General features: G+C 41.5%; 1 protein-coding gene across 1 annotated transcript; it reads right to left on the reverse strand.

The window, feature by feature from the left end:
• Window positions 1-8356: 8356 nt before the first annotated feature.
• Window positions 8357-17942, reverse strand: LOC124273490. Its single transcript, XM_046708758.1, is given in 8 exon segments — window positions 8357-8463; window positions 9886-9984; window positions 11039-11176; window positions 12397-12684; window positions 14616-14943; window positions 15885-16221; window positions 16796-17180; window positions 17789-17942. Coding segments are annotated over 8 exon segments (1836 nt in total).
• Between the last annotated feature and the right edge of the window lie 1378 nt (window positions 17943-19320).

Below are 19320 nucleotides of genomic sequence, written 5' to 3' on the forward strand. Positions count from 1 at the left end.
ATATTGACACAGTTCACTGTTTGTTACGACGTCGGGAGGAGTGCAGAGAAAGGGACAGCCAGGTGTTCTCGAAGCACGTTCACAGACAAAGTTATTTATTCATTAACCTGTGCAGGTGTTTATGTTTATTAGACAACAATTTTTCGAGTTGAGATTTGATTAATTCGTTTCGGTCCGCTTTTGAGCCAAACGGATCCGACAAATACTATATACATAAACAACATCAGTTTGTTACGTGGCACACCATAATAAGCGAATGGAACATATTTATATCACAGAAAATGTGAACTAGATCGGTGAACAAATAATACTTTATGTTAATACCGCTCCATAGTACAAATGGTAACACTAAATATCCACACAGTACACATTTGTTAAATAATAACAAAATTGTCGACAAGTTTCAAAGGAAGTAATTTCAAATAGCAGGAACACACAAAACAATAAAATATCGTAACTGATACACTTTTACAGAAATTTGGTGAAAACCCCTAATTGATCACGCAGCCAGTTCCCAAACTTGCCACCATGAAGAATTGTAGATATGTGGATAAAATTAATTATTTTTGTTGTTGATAATGTCAATAAAAAATGTTTTCCCGCGGAATAGGCCCCGTAGGTAGGTCACGGCACTTCGCGAGGCCTTAGTACTTCCGGTGACAAACAACGTTTCATACCTTTTCTAATGGTCACGTGGTTGTCAGTTGACAATAGGGAACCAATAATCCTTGCAGGAATAACAAATTTCCGATGTAATCATCCCTAAAGTAGCCATGTATTACGACAGCTGTGACAGCCAGGCATGGTAGTACACTTGGTCCGGTCTAGTAAAGTCAAATTTGGTGATCGCGCAATTTGGAACCAGAACTGCTTCCTGAATATACGCTTGTCACCGGAAATCTGGTACCGGAAGTACGCTGGGCCCAATCTCGCATATCGCAAGTTGGCGCGCACACAAAGGGGGCCGGGAACCAGCCTAGTACCGGAAGTATCTAGTACCGGAAGTAACGCCTCGCGAGACTTACAGGCCTATATGTTTTTATCCGCATATCTATAATTCTTCATGGTGGCAAGTCCAGAAATTGGATGCATGATCATTGAAGACGAGTAATCAGAGCGAGATTCGAGAACCTGCAACACACCATGCTGACGAGCATAGAAACATAATAAGGGACAGGTTTAGACTTTATTCCACGGCCGTATCAATAAAAAAGACAAGAAATAACAAGCGCAAAAGCAGAGAACAATTGGAAATATCTGACGGCGTTTTGCTGAATTTCATAAAGTACTGCCGAAAACGTGCGAAACACGCAACCTTCACCTTGATATATGATTGTTTCGTGTGTGCCATGAAAAACCTCGGTCAGTGACAATGGCGTGCAGAATTTGAACAATTTATTTTCATCTGTTGATTATTTATACAATACGCAAAGTATACATCTGAAAACCACATTTGGGTTTGTTTTTTTGCAGAATATATTTATTAACTGACAACCATTAAACAATTTTCACTATCAACGCATCCATCAAACAATTTTCACTATCAATACGCATCCACCAAACAATTTTCACTATCGACGCAACCATCAAACAATTTTCACAAGAAAGCGCCAGTTTTTATGCATGGGTATTCACTGAACAAAAATATATATTCGGTTTAAGACGTCTCACTTCTCACTCTCCCCGCGCGCCGCCCCAACCTCTTACCGACCCGCTCGAACCAGTGGAAACCAAATTAATGCCGATACCCTTGATGAGCGCAGCGTGTCATTTAACCCCCTCCTCCCCCTTTAATTATCGATCGCCAAGGTATCTTGATCATGGTTTGAAAGGTAAGCGGTGTGTATAGTACAATAATTGGCACATCACATAGCTACCTATTTCAAACTGGACGGTCGTGTTTAACATATCTGTATAATTTGGTACTAATTCGACTACCATGCTACTCTTCGTGATGTAGATTCTAATTTATCAAATACAGATTGTTGCTAATAGTTTAGGACGTCACCGATATGCTAATTTGCTGATCTTGATACGATACGGATGTAGGATCGGATCAATGAAGTGTCTGAATGTAAAAAAACGGTAAAAAATACATGTAAACAGTTAATATCTATACTTTGATACTTGCTCTGTAATTTTTTCTTTTCTGAAGTTTTACTCAACCAACATGCAATAAGAAAACAAGTGACGTCTTCTTGTTATTTGGAAAAGTGACTGGAACAAATATTTTCATTCTCGGATCAATGGAAATTATTTCATCTCATCCTACCGGGTACCCATATTTGCAACTGGTAGAACAAATTCATTATCCTGTCCTTTCCCAAGGAGAGACCCGATGTGCTTCACTGTGTTACAAGACAAAAAACACCATGTGAACTTTTAGGAATTAAGTTTCCGAACTCCGACGTTCCTTATACAGTAAAGTAAGGTTGTAACGAACCGACGTTCCTTATACAGTAAAGTACGGTTGTAACGAACCGACGTTCCTTACACAGTAAAGTACGGTTGTAACGAACCAACGTTCCTTATTCAGTAAAGTACGGTTGCAACGAACCGACGTTCCTTATACAGTAAAAAACGGTTGAAACGAACCAACGTTCCTTACACAGTAAAGTACGGTTGTAATGAACCGACGTTCTTTATACAGTAAAGTACGGTTGTAACGAACCGACATTCCTTACATAGTAAAGTACGGTTGTAACGAACCAACGTTCCTTATACAGTAAAGTACGGTTGTAACGAACCAACGTTCCTTACACAGTAAAGTACGGTTGTAATGAACCGACGTTCCTTATACAGTAAAGTACGGTTGTAACGAACCGACATTCCTTACATAGTAAAGTACGGTTGTAACGAACCGACGTTCCTTATACAGTAAAGTACGGTTGAAACGAACCAACGTTCCTTACACAGTAAAGTACGGTTGTAATGAACCGACGTTCTTTATACAGTAAAGTACGGTTGTAACGAACCGACATTCCTTACACAGTAAAGTACAGTTGTAACGAACCAACGTTTCTTACACAGTAAAGTATGATTGTAACGAACCGAGTTTCCTTACTTGGTAAAGTACGGTTGTAACGAATCGACGTTCTTTATTCAGTGAAGTACGGTTGTAACGAACCGACGTTCCTTACACAGTGAAGTACGGTTGTAACGAACTGACGTTCCTTATACATTAAAGTACGGTTGTAATAAACCGACATTCCTTACACAGTAAAGTACGGTTGTAACGAACCAACGTTCTTTATTCAGTGAAGCTCGGTTGTAGCGAACCCACGTTCCTTACACAGTAAAGTACTGTTATAACGACCTCAAAAGGGGTCACTAATTTAAGTTCGTTATAGCCGTAGTTCGGTACATGCATTTCGACTAAAATATACAGTGGATAGGACAAAATACAGTTCGTTTCATCCGTTAGTTCTTTTTGTTTTATTACTATAATGAACTTCATCTGATATATAAACTGTGGACCCGTGAAGGTCCGGGCTAGAATATGCTTGTTGTAAGGGGCGACTAACTGGATCGGGTGGTCAGGCTCGCTGACTTGGTTGACACATGTCATCAGTTCCCAGTTGCGCAGATCGATGCTCATGCTGTTGATCACTGGATTGTCATGTCCAGACTCGATTATTTACAGACTGCCGCCATATAGCTGGAATATTGCTGAGTGCGGCGTAAAAGTCACTCTTAATTTGTTAAACACGACGTTTAGGAGTTGATTCTTACTCCTGCACTTTAAACGTCGTGTTTAGCAAATAAAGAAGTTGATATCCAAACAATCATTGACTCATGTTCGTTAGTCCTTAATGTCCTTCAAAGAACTCAACTTGGCTTCTGTTAGTGTTCATTATGAACAGTATAATGAAGGAACAGAAGCATATAGCTGGAATATTGCTGAGTGCGGCGTAAAACTAAAATCACTCACTCACTTTAAACTGTGAATATGTGAATAGTACACGGTGCAACCACAAATCGAAAATAGACATATCTGTTGATATTGAGGATGGCCACAAATCTATGTATTGCGTTTTCCAAATCATATCTCTTTGGAATTCAAGCTTGAATGACGGGCATGTGTAAAACAGAAAGTGACAGACGAATTACAGATATTACATTATTTTTAAAACACAAGAATTAGAAATACAACTGATTCTCAAACTTCGAGTTCGTTAAGAATACGAGCCCCCGCCCTATACAATAAATGTGACATCATACACCCACATCATACATGTTTGTTCTCATCACGTGGACGGACAACAATTCAAGATGTGACATCATACAAGACAATACCACTTCAAATACTTCTCAGATGCATGTATTTCCTAAGCCATTAATACAACGATGCAACAACCATTGATTCCTACACAAATACCTTTAATACCACCTTAAGTGCACTTAGTACCCAATACAACTCCACAAGGACACGTAGAACCTTAACGTATTTTCTGTTCTATGATGTCATACTTTAAAACAGTATCATCGATCAAGGTAATACTCTTTGGTCTATGTTTCAGCTTGAGAAAAACAAACAAATATAAACTGCTGTGCAATGTTAAAAATCGTGTGCAAATTCCAAAATTTCTTTGGAACTTGAGTACAAACGTTGCACCAACACGGAACAAAATACAGTGCAGTGCTATCATACGTCATCTCCTTCGACGAATAAAGAAACTGCACGTCATAAATCCTGACTCGCTGACGACTCACAATATTCTTGTTTGAGCCAGAACATATTGGCAGAGCTGATGGAAGTTCCGCCCAGAATATCGGCAGTTTTCCCCTTGCAACTTCATCACCTGCAAAACAATATGAACTCGGTATCATACCGTAGACGGCGGTTGGGTAGCCTAGTGTCCACGTTCTAGGATCTAGTGGATATTTTAAAATTAGTTGCTCTCAGATGCAATTTCCAGCGTTCTGAAGGTAAAATGACTCGATTTATGTAATTTCCAATGTTATATAAATTATTATTTTTTCCTGCTACGTTTGATCAATTTATTTCATGTTTTTCCAAAATGTTTCTTTGTTCACCATTGTAGCATCTGTGTATAATGTTCTGACTTTAATTTTATAAAGATGTTTAGACATATCTGTATATATGCAAAACAACTGTTTTGGTCAGTTTAAGTGAGTGAGTGAGTTTAGTTTTACGCCGCTCTCACAGCACTATTCCAGCTATATGGCGGCGATCTGTAAATAATCGAATCTGGACCAGACAACATGAGCATCGATCTGCGCATTTGGGATTCGATGACATGTGTCATCAGTTTAAGTATCAATATACAATAGCTGTATTATCAAATTCATATACATGATGTCTTTGTTCAATATTTGGAGTCATGTGGATTGAATGTAATCCTTTTTCTAATTAAGTCTTTTGTTCGTTAATTATCATTAGGTATCATTCCTTATTTTATTTATTAAAGGTTATTGTAATCATATGTAATTAGGTGTATCATTCTGGTACCGATCATCTGTAATCTTTGCGTCATTAATTGACGTGTGAATTTCAGGGCTGCGGAGGGGATATACGACACTCAAAAGAGTGTTATATTAATATTTTGATGTAAAACAATTATCTGTAAAAATATTCTTGGGGGGCAGCTGCCACCCTGACCCCCCGGGCTACCTACGGCCCTGGTCTTGAAATATATATATAGAACTTCAGTGCAAAGAGAATACAAAGTCTGACGCTGCAATAAGCCAGGTCCCTGCGCTTTCCTTATTATCATCCATATGGTGAAACATAACCAGTGTCAAATATATCATATGTGCACATGTGCACATATCACATCTGCCCAGCAACCCTTGTTTCTGTATTTCGTCGTCTGTGACGTCACTTGCTTACTGCACAAATGTACATGCAAAAAAATGCATAAAAAAGAAATTATTACACTCGAGCAAGTGTGTCATATGACGTGTACGAAACTCGTGCAAAATAATGCGCAACGTAGTACACAATTTCACAGCGCGTTTCGTGTAAGTCGTATCACACACATGCTCGTGTAATAATCTCAATATATCATTTTTCTGTTCTGTCGGACCCTGGGTAACTCGAAGGGTATACATGGCCGCTTTAACTTAACAGTGGTTAACTGTCTTTGAGTTACATCATGGAGTATAAGCATCCAGTGACACTGAATTTCAAGGGTTGGGATTGGCGGGTGAGATTAATCAAATGAAAATGGTTTGTTCAGAATGAATGAGTATTGTTTTGCGGCTTATCAGCACTTGTCCAGCTATTCTAGGCGAGGGCTTGTTCAGATATATGCCAGAGACGTACCAAAGGTCATTGGTGTCGCAGTTTTACACAACACAGTAAGGGCATCATTGTTTTAATGTGTTTCACGTAGCCACCAAATTCTGAACATGGGTCGGTCAGAAAAAACCCAAAAAACTCAAAGAACTTAATAAAGACGACAAAATTATCTGATTAATGTTTTTGATTGTCTTTTATTGTAATTCTTTTTACATTTTCTCGCGTTCTTTGGACTTGTGGTAGCGACTGATTATAAGATAAACATTATATATGAGTAGGCGGTATGTTTTAGGTTCGTGTCGGCGGTGTTGGAATGAAGAAATATGTTTTTTTTCTTTGTTTTTTTAGTGTGTGTGTGTGTGAGGGGGTGGTGGAAATAAAATTAGAAGGGTCGAAGATGAGAAACACAGAAAATAAATATGCTGCCCTAATGAGCAGAGAGAGACTGGTATGTTTAAACGCATACTTCCATTTGCTTAAGCAATTTGGTGCAACCTTACCATCATCATTGTGGCAGTCTTTATCCGACAGGTCACTGAGTGAGTCTGATCTGCGGCTGATTGGCTTGATGTCTTCATGGCCCGTGAGCCAGTACGTCTTGATACGACCGCCGAACACTGTCTTCAGCTCCCAGTCATCCTGTACCAGATTACCAGGGTTAAACAGTTGTTGTGTCGCATTTCCTGTCATTGGTCATTAAAGGTGCAACATTTTACCGCTTTTTGGTCGACGTTTGGGACTCCTATGTTTGGTCAGGAACGGTGCAAAGTTTTATCGCCTTGGGTCGACATTTTGGATTCCTAGTACTGGCCACGAACGGTGCAAAGTTTTATCACCTTAGGTCGGCGTTTGGGATTCCTAGTACTCGCCAAGAACGGTGTAACGCTGTCGCTTTGGGTCTAAGTTCAGGGTTCCTAGTACTGGTCAGAAACGGACAAACGCTATATCGCTTTGGGTCCACGTTTGGGATTCCTAGTACGGGTCAGTAACGGTGCAACATTATATCGCTTTGGGTGGGTGTTTGAGATTCCTAGTACTGGTCAGAAACGGTGCAACATTATATCGCTTTGGGTCGGTATGTTGGATTTCTAGTACTGGTCAGAAACGGTGCAACGCTATATCGCTTTGGGTCGGTGTTTGGGATTTCTAGTACTGGTCGGAAACGGTGCAACGCTATATCTCTTTAGGTCGGTGTTTGGGATTTCCAGTACTGGTCAGAAACGTAGCAACATTATATCGCTTTGGGTCGGTATGTGGAATTTCTAGTACTGGTCCGAAACGGTGCAAAGTTTTATCGTCTTAGGTCGGTGTTGGGATTCCTAGTACTGGTCAGAAACGGTGCAACGCTATATCGCTTTGGGTCGGTGTTTGGGATTTCTAGTACTGGTCGGAAACGGTGCAACATTATATCGCTTTGGGTCGGTGTTTGGGATTCCTAGTACTGGTCAGAAACGGCGCAACGCTATATCGCTTTGGGTCGGTGTTTGGGATTCCTAGTACTGGTCGGAAACGGCGCAACGCTATATCGCTTTGGGTCGGTGTTTGGGATTTCTAGTACTGGTCGGAAACGGTGCAACATTATATCGCTTTGGGTCGGTGTTTGGGATTCCTAGTACTGGTCAGTTACGGTGCAACATTATATCGCTTTGGGTCGGTGTTTGGGATTTCTAGTACTGGTCTGAAAGGGTGCAACGCTATATCTCCTTAGGTCGGTGTTTGGGATTCCTAGTACTGGTCAGAAACGGTGCAACGCTATATCGCTTTGGGTCGGTGTTTGGGATTTCTAGTACTGGTCACACGTTGCAACGATAACCAAACAATGAATACACAGATAGATATTGCGATTAAGACAATATAAGATTACGTATGCATAATGACTTCTTATGCCTCTTAAACTCATTTTGTCAGTTGCTGCCTTTCGTTCACGCTTCTAATAACTATCTGTATTCATGCTTATAGCTAAACCTGATTCCATTTCAAAACAAATGTGCACACTCCCTGGGGCTCAATGCCATTGGTGGGTCAATATTAAATATTAAATTATTAAGTCAGGGATATGAGAAACAATGAATTAATTTTGAAGAAGCCACATCAAGCTGGACCCACCTTAGCCACTCTGTCCTCTCTTTCAACAGTCACGAATCCCCCTGTGAGGTGCAGCGCATCGTGCGTGGTTGGGCTGATGTGAATCATTGACCCTGTAATAAAGGTCAGTAATGTTTTAATTCATTGTCCTTAAAAAGTTCATTGTCCCCCAAAACCAAAGAACATATTTATATTTATGAACATATACATTTAAAGATAAAACATCAGGGCAAAAGAATACCCAGTCTATAACATCCCTAGAAACAGACCCCAATCTGAATAAAGAGAAAACTAGCTACGGAAGTTTTAGTAGATTACTGAAAATTAGTGCTGACACCGGGTGTTCCCGAAGAGGGGACAGCTGTCGTACCGGTAGCACCCGCCATTCAAACAATATATTCATATAGCCTGACACCACGAACCAGTACTCCTACATGCAACGGCGTCCTGTAAAACAAATCAGACAATCCATTGACTGATGGAAAATTCAATTTGATCATTTTGAATTACGACGTTTTGGAAAAGGATTTACAGTGGGGGTCAGTATTAATGTCGCTGAAATAGCGTATCTTATAATGTTTATCTTCATTGTGAGGTAATGGTGAATTTCGTGGACTTCAGAAGACGAACAGAAACATGAGCCCAGTTCAAGTAAATATAGAACGTCCCTGACAAAATATACACCAGTCTTGACAACCCAAACAGATTCCAAACCAGTTTGCACTTTGTGGAAACCTATTGTTGTATAATGTCGAAAACAAAACATAGATTTATCTGTAAGTTGCAGAGTTCTGATATATTTAAGTGAGGTGAGGTGAGGTGAAATTGGGTTTAACGTCGTGCTTGAAAATATTTCGCTCATATGACGACGTGCATGCGTGTGTATGTGTATGTGCGGCTGCTTGTACTAGCCCAGACTGGTTTTATAGTGCTAGCTCACTGAGATACCATTCCGCAGTGAAGCATGAATACCCCACTCAGACACAGTATACTGACCAGTCCTTGTTGTACCCATTAATGCCGAGCGCCAGGCAGGGACCAACAAGTACCATATTTTAACGTCTTTTGGTACGACGCTGTCGGGGGATCGAACCCGCGACCTTCCGCTCTCCGGGCGGACGCTCTAACCACTACACCACCGAGGCGGTCTGATATATTTAAGTACGCTACCGACTGATATCAAAGGATATGGGTTATTGACTAGTGTACTGGTTTTGTCACTGAATTATCTTAAGCCTTTTACATTTTGTTGCAAAGGTAATTTCAAAATTGTGGCCACGACATTTAAACCGAAAGCTATGTTGACGCCGTCGGATTCGATGATATGCTGATGTTGTCAGCCCAGTCAGTGAGCCTGACCACTCGATCGATGACGTATGCATGCTGCTTACCCAGAATCCTTTCGGCTCATAAACACGTATGGCTTGCGCAGCACAATCCCGATTAATCTCCTTCCTTCTCTTTAATAACAGAAATGTAGAAACATAACTTTATGTATCAGACAAGATCAAATACTCGTATACAGATCAACTCACGTTTCCCGAGAGACTCCATCTTGGCTCCTATGCTGATAGTCTTGCCGAAGAGACAGTACCTCGGCATGGTCGGGCCCACCACTGCCGCTAGACATGGACCTGAAGTGAATGAATGAGTGTTGTATAAGCCAGTAATATTGAAGTTACACCACGGCTGCCTGTTAATTATAATGCCATTCCAGTGGTTGATAGCATGAAGACCGAACGGTGTCCATGGGCAACAATGGCACAGAATTAGCCATCAGTAGTAGTAGAAGTAGAAATTATTTGTGAATAACCATCGATAATTGAACTCAGTTATCGTAACGTTTTCTGAAAAGACAGAAGATCAAAAGCTCTTCCGTATCCTCCACAGGATCTGCTAATCACGGGTTCGATTCCCAATTCCGACCATACGCAAAGAACTATTCCCGTGGGTGCTTCGCGAAACGCATGAGCACCACGTTAGCCATTCAAAATTATCTTCACATTTTGAGTTGACATGCCATGGTGTAGTTTATATGGTCTAGATATAAGATACCGAGAATTTACTTACTCGCTTTTACCCCATAAACGTATGCACAGAAAAACAAAATCGAGTTGAGCGCCTTCCCCAGTATTTCTTCTCCCGTACACGTAATGCATGGATGATCTTCAGACGAACTTTGTTATGTCGAAGTTACAGCTGTCTCGAAGTAAAAGCTTCCTTATTTGGTCATTAGTTTGCGGTTGTGTTGAACACCGGATAATTCGAATTATTACTCGCCCGTGGAAGATACTGCAGTGTAATATTTTTACGGCAATATTACACTAGTGTAATACCGCTGGACATATGACGTCACAATGCAAATGTCTCTGTCGCAATGGTATTAGACCTTGCTTGACTCGTGGAATTTGACATGAGAGTCATCACACTGTAGGCAGTTTCTATCAATTTATGTTGGAGAGTAATAAACAGAATACTAAACACGCTTCCGTGAAGTATTTACGTAGGTCCCTTCAACTTCGATACATTAATGTTTGAATGTAAATGGTTTCGCGCTGAGCGAGGCCTTCATATAACGGCCTTTTCAAATGTATTTCAAACTGGTTTGGCGTTAACAATCTGATTGCCGCATTCGTCATTTTTGTCTTCTGGAAGGATTCATTAAATTTGAATGAAGTGTGAACTTACCAGTATGACATCCAACCCTCAGTTTAAACTTTGTGCCCGGCAAGTGAGGTATTTCGAGTTGACCAATATTTCTCATGATGTCCAGCGCCATCTTGCCGATCTCAGCTGCATGACTGTGATCGTTCCGGTTCGGTATCCCTGACAACCAAGAATGGTATGCAGTCATGATTCATCAAAATTGTTTTGAAAAATTCATAAGAATTGGCAATTTAATCCATGAAAGCACATTCTGTCTACCCCACAAATGACATTGAACTTTTTGAGTCAACCAAGTCAGTGAGCCTGACCACCTGATCCCGTTAGTCGCCTCTAACGACAAGCATGGGTTACTGAAGATCAATATTCTAACCCGGACCGTCACGGGTTAGCATAAACCGAAACGTCGCTATTGTACAATAAAGAAGTTATTCATCCAGAAAGACTTGTCATTCCTAAAAAATGAGATTGTTTCAAGGTGAATTTATTAAAACAACATTGAGGCTCAACAACAAATAATTGGACCCAGAAGGGTGTGCAGGTTCATTTTGTTTGATATCTTTGAATGGCATTAAAGCACTATATCACACCACACCTCTCTAAAATAAATAATGCATTTCTCTCAATAATACTAACCATCGGGGAAGCTACCATATGATTTATTCCAAAGAAAATGACGCATTTAGATTAGAATATTAAATTAAAAAGTTCGAATGAATTAATGCAACGTTGCATTAAATCGACTCTCGCACCCTCTACCGGCCAAACATTATTTCAAGCGAACCCCAAAGAGTTATGTCCATTGGAACGCTCTTTACGAATATCCTACGGGATGAAATCTGGAATATTGCAGAGCGCGGCTTGAAAAGCAAACCAAGAAACACAGAGAAGTCGTATATCCAAAGACCCGTGAAGGTCCGGGTTAGAATGTACCTTCAGAAACCCATGCTTGTCGTATGAGGCAACAGACGGGATCGGGTGGTCAGGCTCGCGGTCTTGGTTGACACATGTCATCGGTTCCCAGTTGCGCAGATCGATGCCTATGCTGTTGATCACTGGATTGTCTGGTCCAAACTCGATTATTTACAGACCGCCGCCATATAGCTGGAATATTGCTGAGTGAGGCGTAACTAAACTCACTCACTCACCCATGCACACACAGTTGAATAATATGGGAGGTGGGGTAGCCTAGTGGCTAAAGCGTTCGCTCGTTCACCGAAGACACGGGTTCGATTCTCCACATGGGTACAATATGTGAAGCCAATTTCTGGTGTTCCCCGCTTTGATATTGCTGAATGCGGCGTAAAACTCAACTCACTCGTATATCAAAAGAATTATCTCCCTTGTTTATTTTATATTTTTAGAACAGGAAATTAACATACCCGAGACAATCATGTAAGCATCGCCAATGGTTTCCACAGTATAGACATCGTACTCGGCAATACGTTCATTGAAACACAGATATAGGCTGTTGAGCATGCTCACGACCTGCAGTGGGGAACTTCTGGCCGTGATGAGCGTGAACCCCTGGATGTCAGAGAAAAGGATGGTGGCCTCGCTGTAATGTTCTGCTCCCACGATTTCATTCTGTTTCATTTTCTCCGCCACTGATTTTGGGATCATTTGATAAAAGAGCATCTCAGTTCGCTTCTGTTCCTTTATCCAAGGCTCTTGCTCTGAAGAGAAGGGTGGGTAGATGAATTGAACAGTTGTATTACAACGCAGGAACTTTTTGTGGTCGTGACGTAGACATTGCCAATTTAGTGGAATATACAAGCACGGGTTTGGTGCAGGTAGACCCTCGATCATAATTAATCTCTGTCAACTAATACTTGTCTATAGGAGATGTATTCAATATGATATGTTTGATATATCTTTCTTTCCAGTTCTGTATCTACTTCTTTGCATTTGGTGTTTATGCACATAGGGTGTTGGGGTATCCCAGTAGTTAAAGCGTTGAACCCTAGTTCAAATCCCCAAAATGTGTGAAACCCAGTTCGTGGTCCCCCGCCATGATATTGCTGGAATATTGCCAAAAGTGGCATTAAAAGCCACTCATTCACTCTTTTGTGCATTGGTAATTTGCGAAATGTTTAGATACAAACAACAAAAATCATATGAAACCATTCCACGAGTTCGGGACTATATCATAATCATCTCAATAATCATTCATCTCATTGAATCTGATATAAATCATTCTTCCAACACTGGGTCACGTCCCTCAAAGCAGTAGAAGCGCTATGGTAACTGCGATTCCCAAACTATCGCAACGCACAACAGCTAAGTACAACCAGAAATTATTGAGAATTTAAGATTGTAATTTTTTTATCTTTTTTCACTCATTACTCACGTATCAAATGTGAATATTAGCAGAACATAACTCCAGATTCAAAGACAGGTGAACAGTTGGTATTTTGTCATGTCACCATGGGCAGCAATGCAGGCGTCAATGCGACGGGGCATACTACTGATCAAAGAAGTTAGAAAGTCTCGGTCCATGCTGTCCCAATATCGGACCACCTCTTCTTTCATTTCAGCAATAATTTTGTCAGATTTTTCTTATTGACACTTTCCTTCATAAGTCCCCAAACATTTTCTATTGGATTTAGGTCAGGGCTATAGCTTGGCCAATCTAATAATGTTATATTTTGGGTCCGAAACCAGGCCTGTGAATGCTTTGAACGATGTTTTGGGTCGTTGTCCTGCTGGAAAATCCAAAAATTTCCATAGAACACGTGAGCAGATGGAAGTAAATGTCCCTCGAGAATATCTGTGTACCGCTCACTGTTCATATTTCCTTCAAATACACAGAGGGGCGTTGCCCCTAACACAGATATGCCACCCCACACGTTAAATTTCGGACTGTACTTTGGGCGCTGATACAAAGGTTTTTCAGTTTGTTTGGTCCAAAATTTCAGTGTATTAGGAAACAGCCACACAGAACTTTCATCTGAGAAAATCACATTGTCCCAGTTAAAATTTCTATGCTGTAAGCACCAGTTCAACCTTCGCTCCTTTTGTTCAGGTTTCATGATCGGTGATGGAATTGCTCGACTTTTCTGCCAACCCATTGCATGCAGCTCAGTTCTAATTGTCTCCTTACAGACAGCCACAGTTCCTCTATCAATATCCAGCCTTAAGTTTTCTAAACTCCTTCGTTTGTTTTTAGAAACAAGAATACCAAGCCGCCTCCTGTCACCGACAGTCAATTTTCTGGGCCTACCTGCGCCTCCCTGGTGCTCAATGCCATATCCATTTGCAATATTTTTCAAAACACGATAAACAGTGGACAAAGGGATGCCTGTTCTACTTGAAATCACTTTAGCTGATCTGATGTCCTTGTTATAATACTCTAAAATCAACTTCCTCTTCTCTAAATCATCCATACTGAGGATCACTGAAAATGTCGTCTGCTAGCAAGTAAACAAAGGGGGATAACTCTTCACAAACTAATGAAAAAGGATTAACGGAGTTGTCTCTCTTGAATGAAACCAAGCACTTGATAGCTGGTCAAGGTTGTTTATACTAGAAATCCAATTAAACATATTCCTAAAATTCTAAATAATTTCTGGTCATACTATATGTGGAGCATGCCCGCGACCCTACCTCTTAGTAAGGGCGGTTGAGTACTGCTGTATCTCGTTCGTCAGGGAATACATGGTGTATATGATGACTGGGCAGAGGATGAAGACACAGGCCAGGACGAAGGATATGCCCATGACTCTGTTGAAGGTGTAGATCTGTCCTTCGTCCATGATCTGCGTGATCTCCTCTGACAAGTCCGTCTGGGTCGTCAATAGGAGATCCATGTACATCGTCATGTTGTTGAACCACCACTGTGCCATCTTCACCGACCCCTTGCCCATCAGGTCGTTCCGGCGAATCTCGGCCCTCATCCTGCCCAGGACGTCCAGGAGCATCTCATTACCCTGTGGAGCAGAATATCCCAGGAGGTTAAAATCTCCAGGGGCTGAAATTTGGTTGAAGGATGGGATTCCCTTTAAAAGGTACTCAGATCTGACACAAAATGTACTGGAACATGCTGGATGAACTCAGGAAGTTCTTTACAGCGAATTGTGCAAGTGATCAATCTTCCTGCAGTAAGGGGCGGTGGGGTAGCCCAGTGGTTAAAGCGTTCGCTCGTCACGCAGAACACCCGGGCTCGATTCCCCACATGGGTACAATGTGTGAGGCCCATTTCTGGTGTCCCCCACCGTAATATTGCTGGAATGTTGCTAAAAGCGGCGTAAAACTAAACTCAATTTACTCTTGCAGTAAAAGATTTAGATCTGTGTAAACTGGAACTGCAATGCCAGGGGCCATTTCTTGATGTATCAAAATAACGCTTTGTTCAGCTGCTGACATTTGCTGGCATGCTTCATGTTTGAATCTACCAGCAGTTGCATCTGTGCTGAGCAGCTTGCTGATATGGCAGCAGAACTCCTTTGCTATATTTCCTAAAGCGTCCCGAGAAACCATTGGGACTTTATCACCTGTATATTGATACACGATACAACTTCATCTCTTAATCACTTCTTTTCAGGAGCTGGTCATATTACCGATTTCGGTTAAAGTCACATATGCGGATAAATGGACAAAGCAAATATAAGAATTTGTAATGTTTAAATGTTTTCAAGAAGGTGTTTTTATTTGAACATAGGCAAATGTTTGGCCACCATCTGGTTTAGGACGGGATTGTTCAAACAATTTTAAATATTGCAATGCTGAGGTTAAAGAATTAATTTCAGTTCCCAGTGATCTAAAAACAACCAAGGGTATAAGACACGTGCATTCAGCTGTCTACAAAGGACACTTTTCGTCCCTTACCTTGTAAAGATACCATGACTGTGTACATGGAATTAGTACTTACATGGATGTTCTTCTCGTACAAAGCATGGACTAATCCTGAGTATCGCCTAGCCGACAGGAACGTAGCATTTGTGACATCCTGGCTCTCCGAGAACCACAGGTGCGCGTCTCTGGACGGGAACCTGCCTGTTGCGTAGAAGACGGTGCCCAGCGCTCGTTCCAGTCCCATGTACTCCTTCGCCACTATGACCTCTTGGTAGGCCACCAAGCTTCTCCAGATAGCCCCGGAGTGGTCTTCAGTGACGGCATCGTACAGCCACGAGATGAACACACTGATCAACGACGTGTACATCTCCAACTCCATCGTCACCGACTGATTGAGTGTATCTAGCTCATACCTTTGTTAATTGAAACAAAAGAGACAGTTAAGTGTCAGCATTGTTCATTTCCGAGTCGTAGTCCAGGTATAGCAGGTAATGAGTGATTGATTGATTGATTGATTGATAGAGTGAGTGAGTGAGTGAGTGAGTGAGTGAGTGAGTGAGTGAGTGAGTGAGTGAGTGAGTGAGTGAGTGAGTGAGTGAGTGAGTGAGTGAGTGAGTGAGTGAGTGAGTGAGTGAGTGAGTGAGTGAGTGAGTGAGTGAGTGAGTGAGTGAGTGGTTGAGTGGTTGGTTGGTTGGTTGGTTGGTTGGTTGGTTGGTTGGTTGGTTGGTTGGTTGGTTGGTTGGTTGGTTGGTTGGTTGGTTGGTTGGTTGGTTGGTTGGTTGGTTGATTGATTGATTGATTGATTGATTGATTGATTGATTGATTGATTGAGTGAGTGCATGTGTGAGTGAGTGGGCGAGCGAGTGAGAAATATTCCGACCTACGCCATGATGCTGAATTATTTAAAAAAGAAACAACCCATACTGACATACTGACTCACACAACCGTAAAATGTCTCTTTACTTCTCACATTTTCGGTATGCTCACCTGTGTCTGTTGAGGTAGGATAAGAACTTGTCCTTAGACTGGAACTCCGGAAGGACGAGGGTTGGTCCAGTTGTCCAGAAGGTCAGCTTCTCGAGAGACTTATCAGTCTCTGGATACCGACGAAGAAGTAGACTCTTTGTCTTCTGCTCGATGGAACTGAGGTAGAGGGCGCTAATGTCCCGCTCTTCCTGAAGCGAATGGATCACCGTACCCAGTTCGACACTGTACAGCAAAGTGGCGCGAATACCGAACGACTGAACGTACCTGGTGAACGTGTGGAAGAAGGTGTTTCCGATGAGGGCCGTCAGCACAGCCACTGGGATTATGACTATGGAAATTGTCTTGAGCAGCTGACGGGGCTTGCCTGCGATCCGGGCTTGGCTGTCTGTTGATAGTATATTTGTAATAATAATTACAATTTAAAAAAAGAAGAAAAAGATCAGGTATTTGGCACTTAGGAAAAATTTGCTTCAGTCATCTTGATTTTGTTGAATTACTGAATTAACTGATAATATTACTATAGGTGTTAAACACGTCACTGAACACATATCAAATTTGTATTGTTAGAAATTAGAAATTGAGAAATATCAATAAGATACGATAAAAGTCCGCCGTTGTATACAATAGGCCTTACCATAACGGAAGCTGGTGGGTTAGGCATTTGTCTGAAGGTCTTTTCTTGAAAATATATTTCCAAATGAACAATGACTCACTCACATATGCCTGTTTTTATTTGTGGCATAAACATATGACAAATAGTAGAAAACTAATTCAAACCCTGAAGTAGAACTGATGTTCAGCAACCTTTAGCGACAAACACACAGATCAGTCGTAATCCTGGCGACAAAGAAAGACAAGTCTTCCTTTCAGCCCAGACACCGTCAACACATCAAAACATCTGTATGGCAGGGGAACATACAAATACGAAACGCTTTGAACCTAATTAACCCGAATTGAAAATGTTTCTTTTTCTTAAACCTGTTTTTGGCTCACCTCGACAAAACTGCTCGCACTGGTTTCGAGCCGGGTACATCTGCAGCATATCCCTTATTGCCAGGTTGAGCTGGGACGAGTTCAAGGAGTCCGTGTCCCCCTCTGTGTTGTCCGTGGCTCCTACCCTCGCTCCCCATTTGGCCGTCCATGGCATCGTCTGAATGGCATTAAAGTTCTTCAAACAATGTAAATATTCTTTTGAACGAACCCGTGAAGGTCCGGGTTAGAATGAACCTTCAGTAACCGATGCTTGTCGTAAGAGACGTCTAACGGAATCGGGTGGTCAGGCTCGCTGGCTTGGTTGACACATGTCATCGGTTCCTAATGGCGCAGATCGATGCTCATGCTGTTGATCACTGGATTGTCTGTTCCAGACTCGATTATTTACAGACCGCCGCCATATAGCTGGAATATTGCTGAGTGCGGCGTAAAATTAAACTCATTCACACATTTTTTAACAAACCCTGGAGTGTGGCGGGGTAGCTTTGTGGCTAAATGGTCATGCCACAGGTTAGGGTTCGATTCCCCACATGGGTACAATGGGTGAAGCCCATTTCTTTGTGTCCCCCGCCGTGATATTACTGAAATATTGCTAAAAGCGGCGTAAACCATACCTTACTCACTCACTCCAGGCCTAAACTTAGGGTTCAAAACCCTACATGGAACATTGAGACAGTGAGTGAAGTTCCGTCGCGATATTATAAGAATACTGCTACATGTAACTGCTGAGTAAATGTATACCCACTCACTTGTCAAGACTCAAATTATATCAAAATACCCTCATCTAGTGTTAAGGCCACTTACAGTTTTGAATCAGTTGTATGACAAAGAAGACAATTTAAACGCTCTTCGTCCGAGAGTTTGATTTATTTATGTAACCGGCTCCTTAGTCAAGTGGAAATCGTAAATATATGGTACTTGTTGTTACCTTGCCTTGTGCGCGACACGAAGGGGAGAGACCAAGGACTGGTCTGTCGAAGTCAGTGCAAAGTGTATGGTAGCCATGTTTGAACCCTGGCGTTCTATCTCAGTGATATTACGCTGTAGAACCTGTTTATATCCGGACCAGTGCCCAGTCACACGCAAGTTCATGAACGTTGCCATACAAGAGCAATTATCACTATGCGACGTTCAAAATTCACAACACAAACCTTTCTCTGATTGACTGACTGACTGACTGACTGAGTTTAGTTTAACGCCGCTTTTAGCAATATTCCAGCAACATCACGGCGGGGGACACAAGAAACATTGTACCCATTTCGGGATTCGAACCCGGGTCTTCGGCGTGACGAGCCAACGCTTTAACCACTAGGCTACCCCACCGCCCCTTTCTCTGATTGAAAGAATATTGTACAAGGACAGCTCTGACCATCTACGAATATTAAGTTTACTACATCTTCGTAAATTATGTACCATTCAGTTAATATTTATTGATATCGTTATAAGATTTAGAATGAAATGTCCACACTACTCTCATACATACCTTTGCGATATCCGTCTCCGGTGCTAGTTTGCTTGTCACAATACAAACT

The sequence above is a fragment of the Haliotis rubra genome, unplaced genomic scaffold (genome assembly GCF_003918875.1).
Source record: "Haliotis rubra isolate DU_JTF1 unplaced genomic scaffold, ASM391887v1 Scf181, whole genome shotgun sequence".
In the NCBI taxonomy this organism is placed as follows: domain Eukaryota; kingdom Metazoa; phylum Mollusca; class Gastropoda; order Lepetellida; family Haliotidae; genus Haliotis; species Haliotis rubra.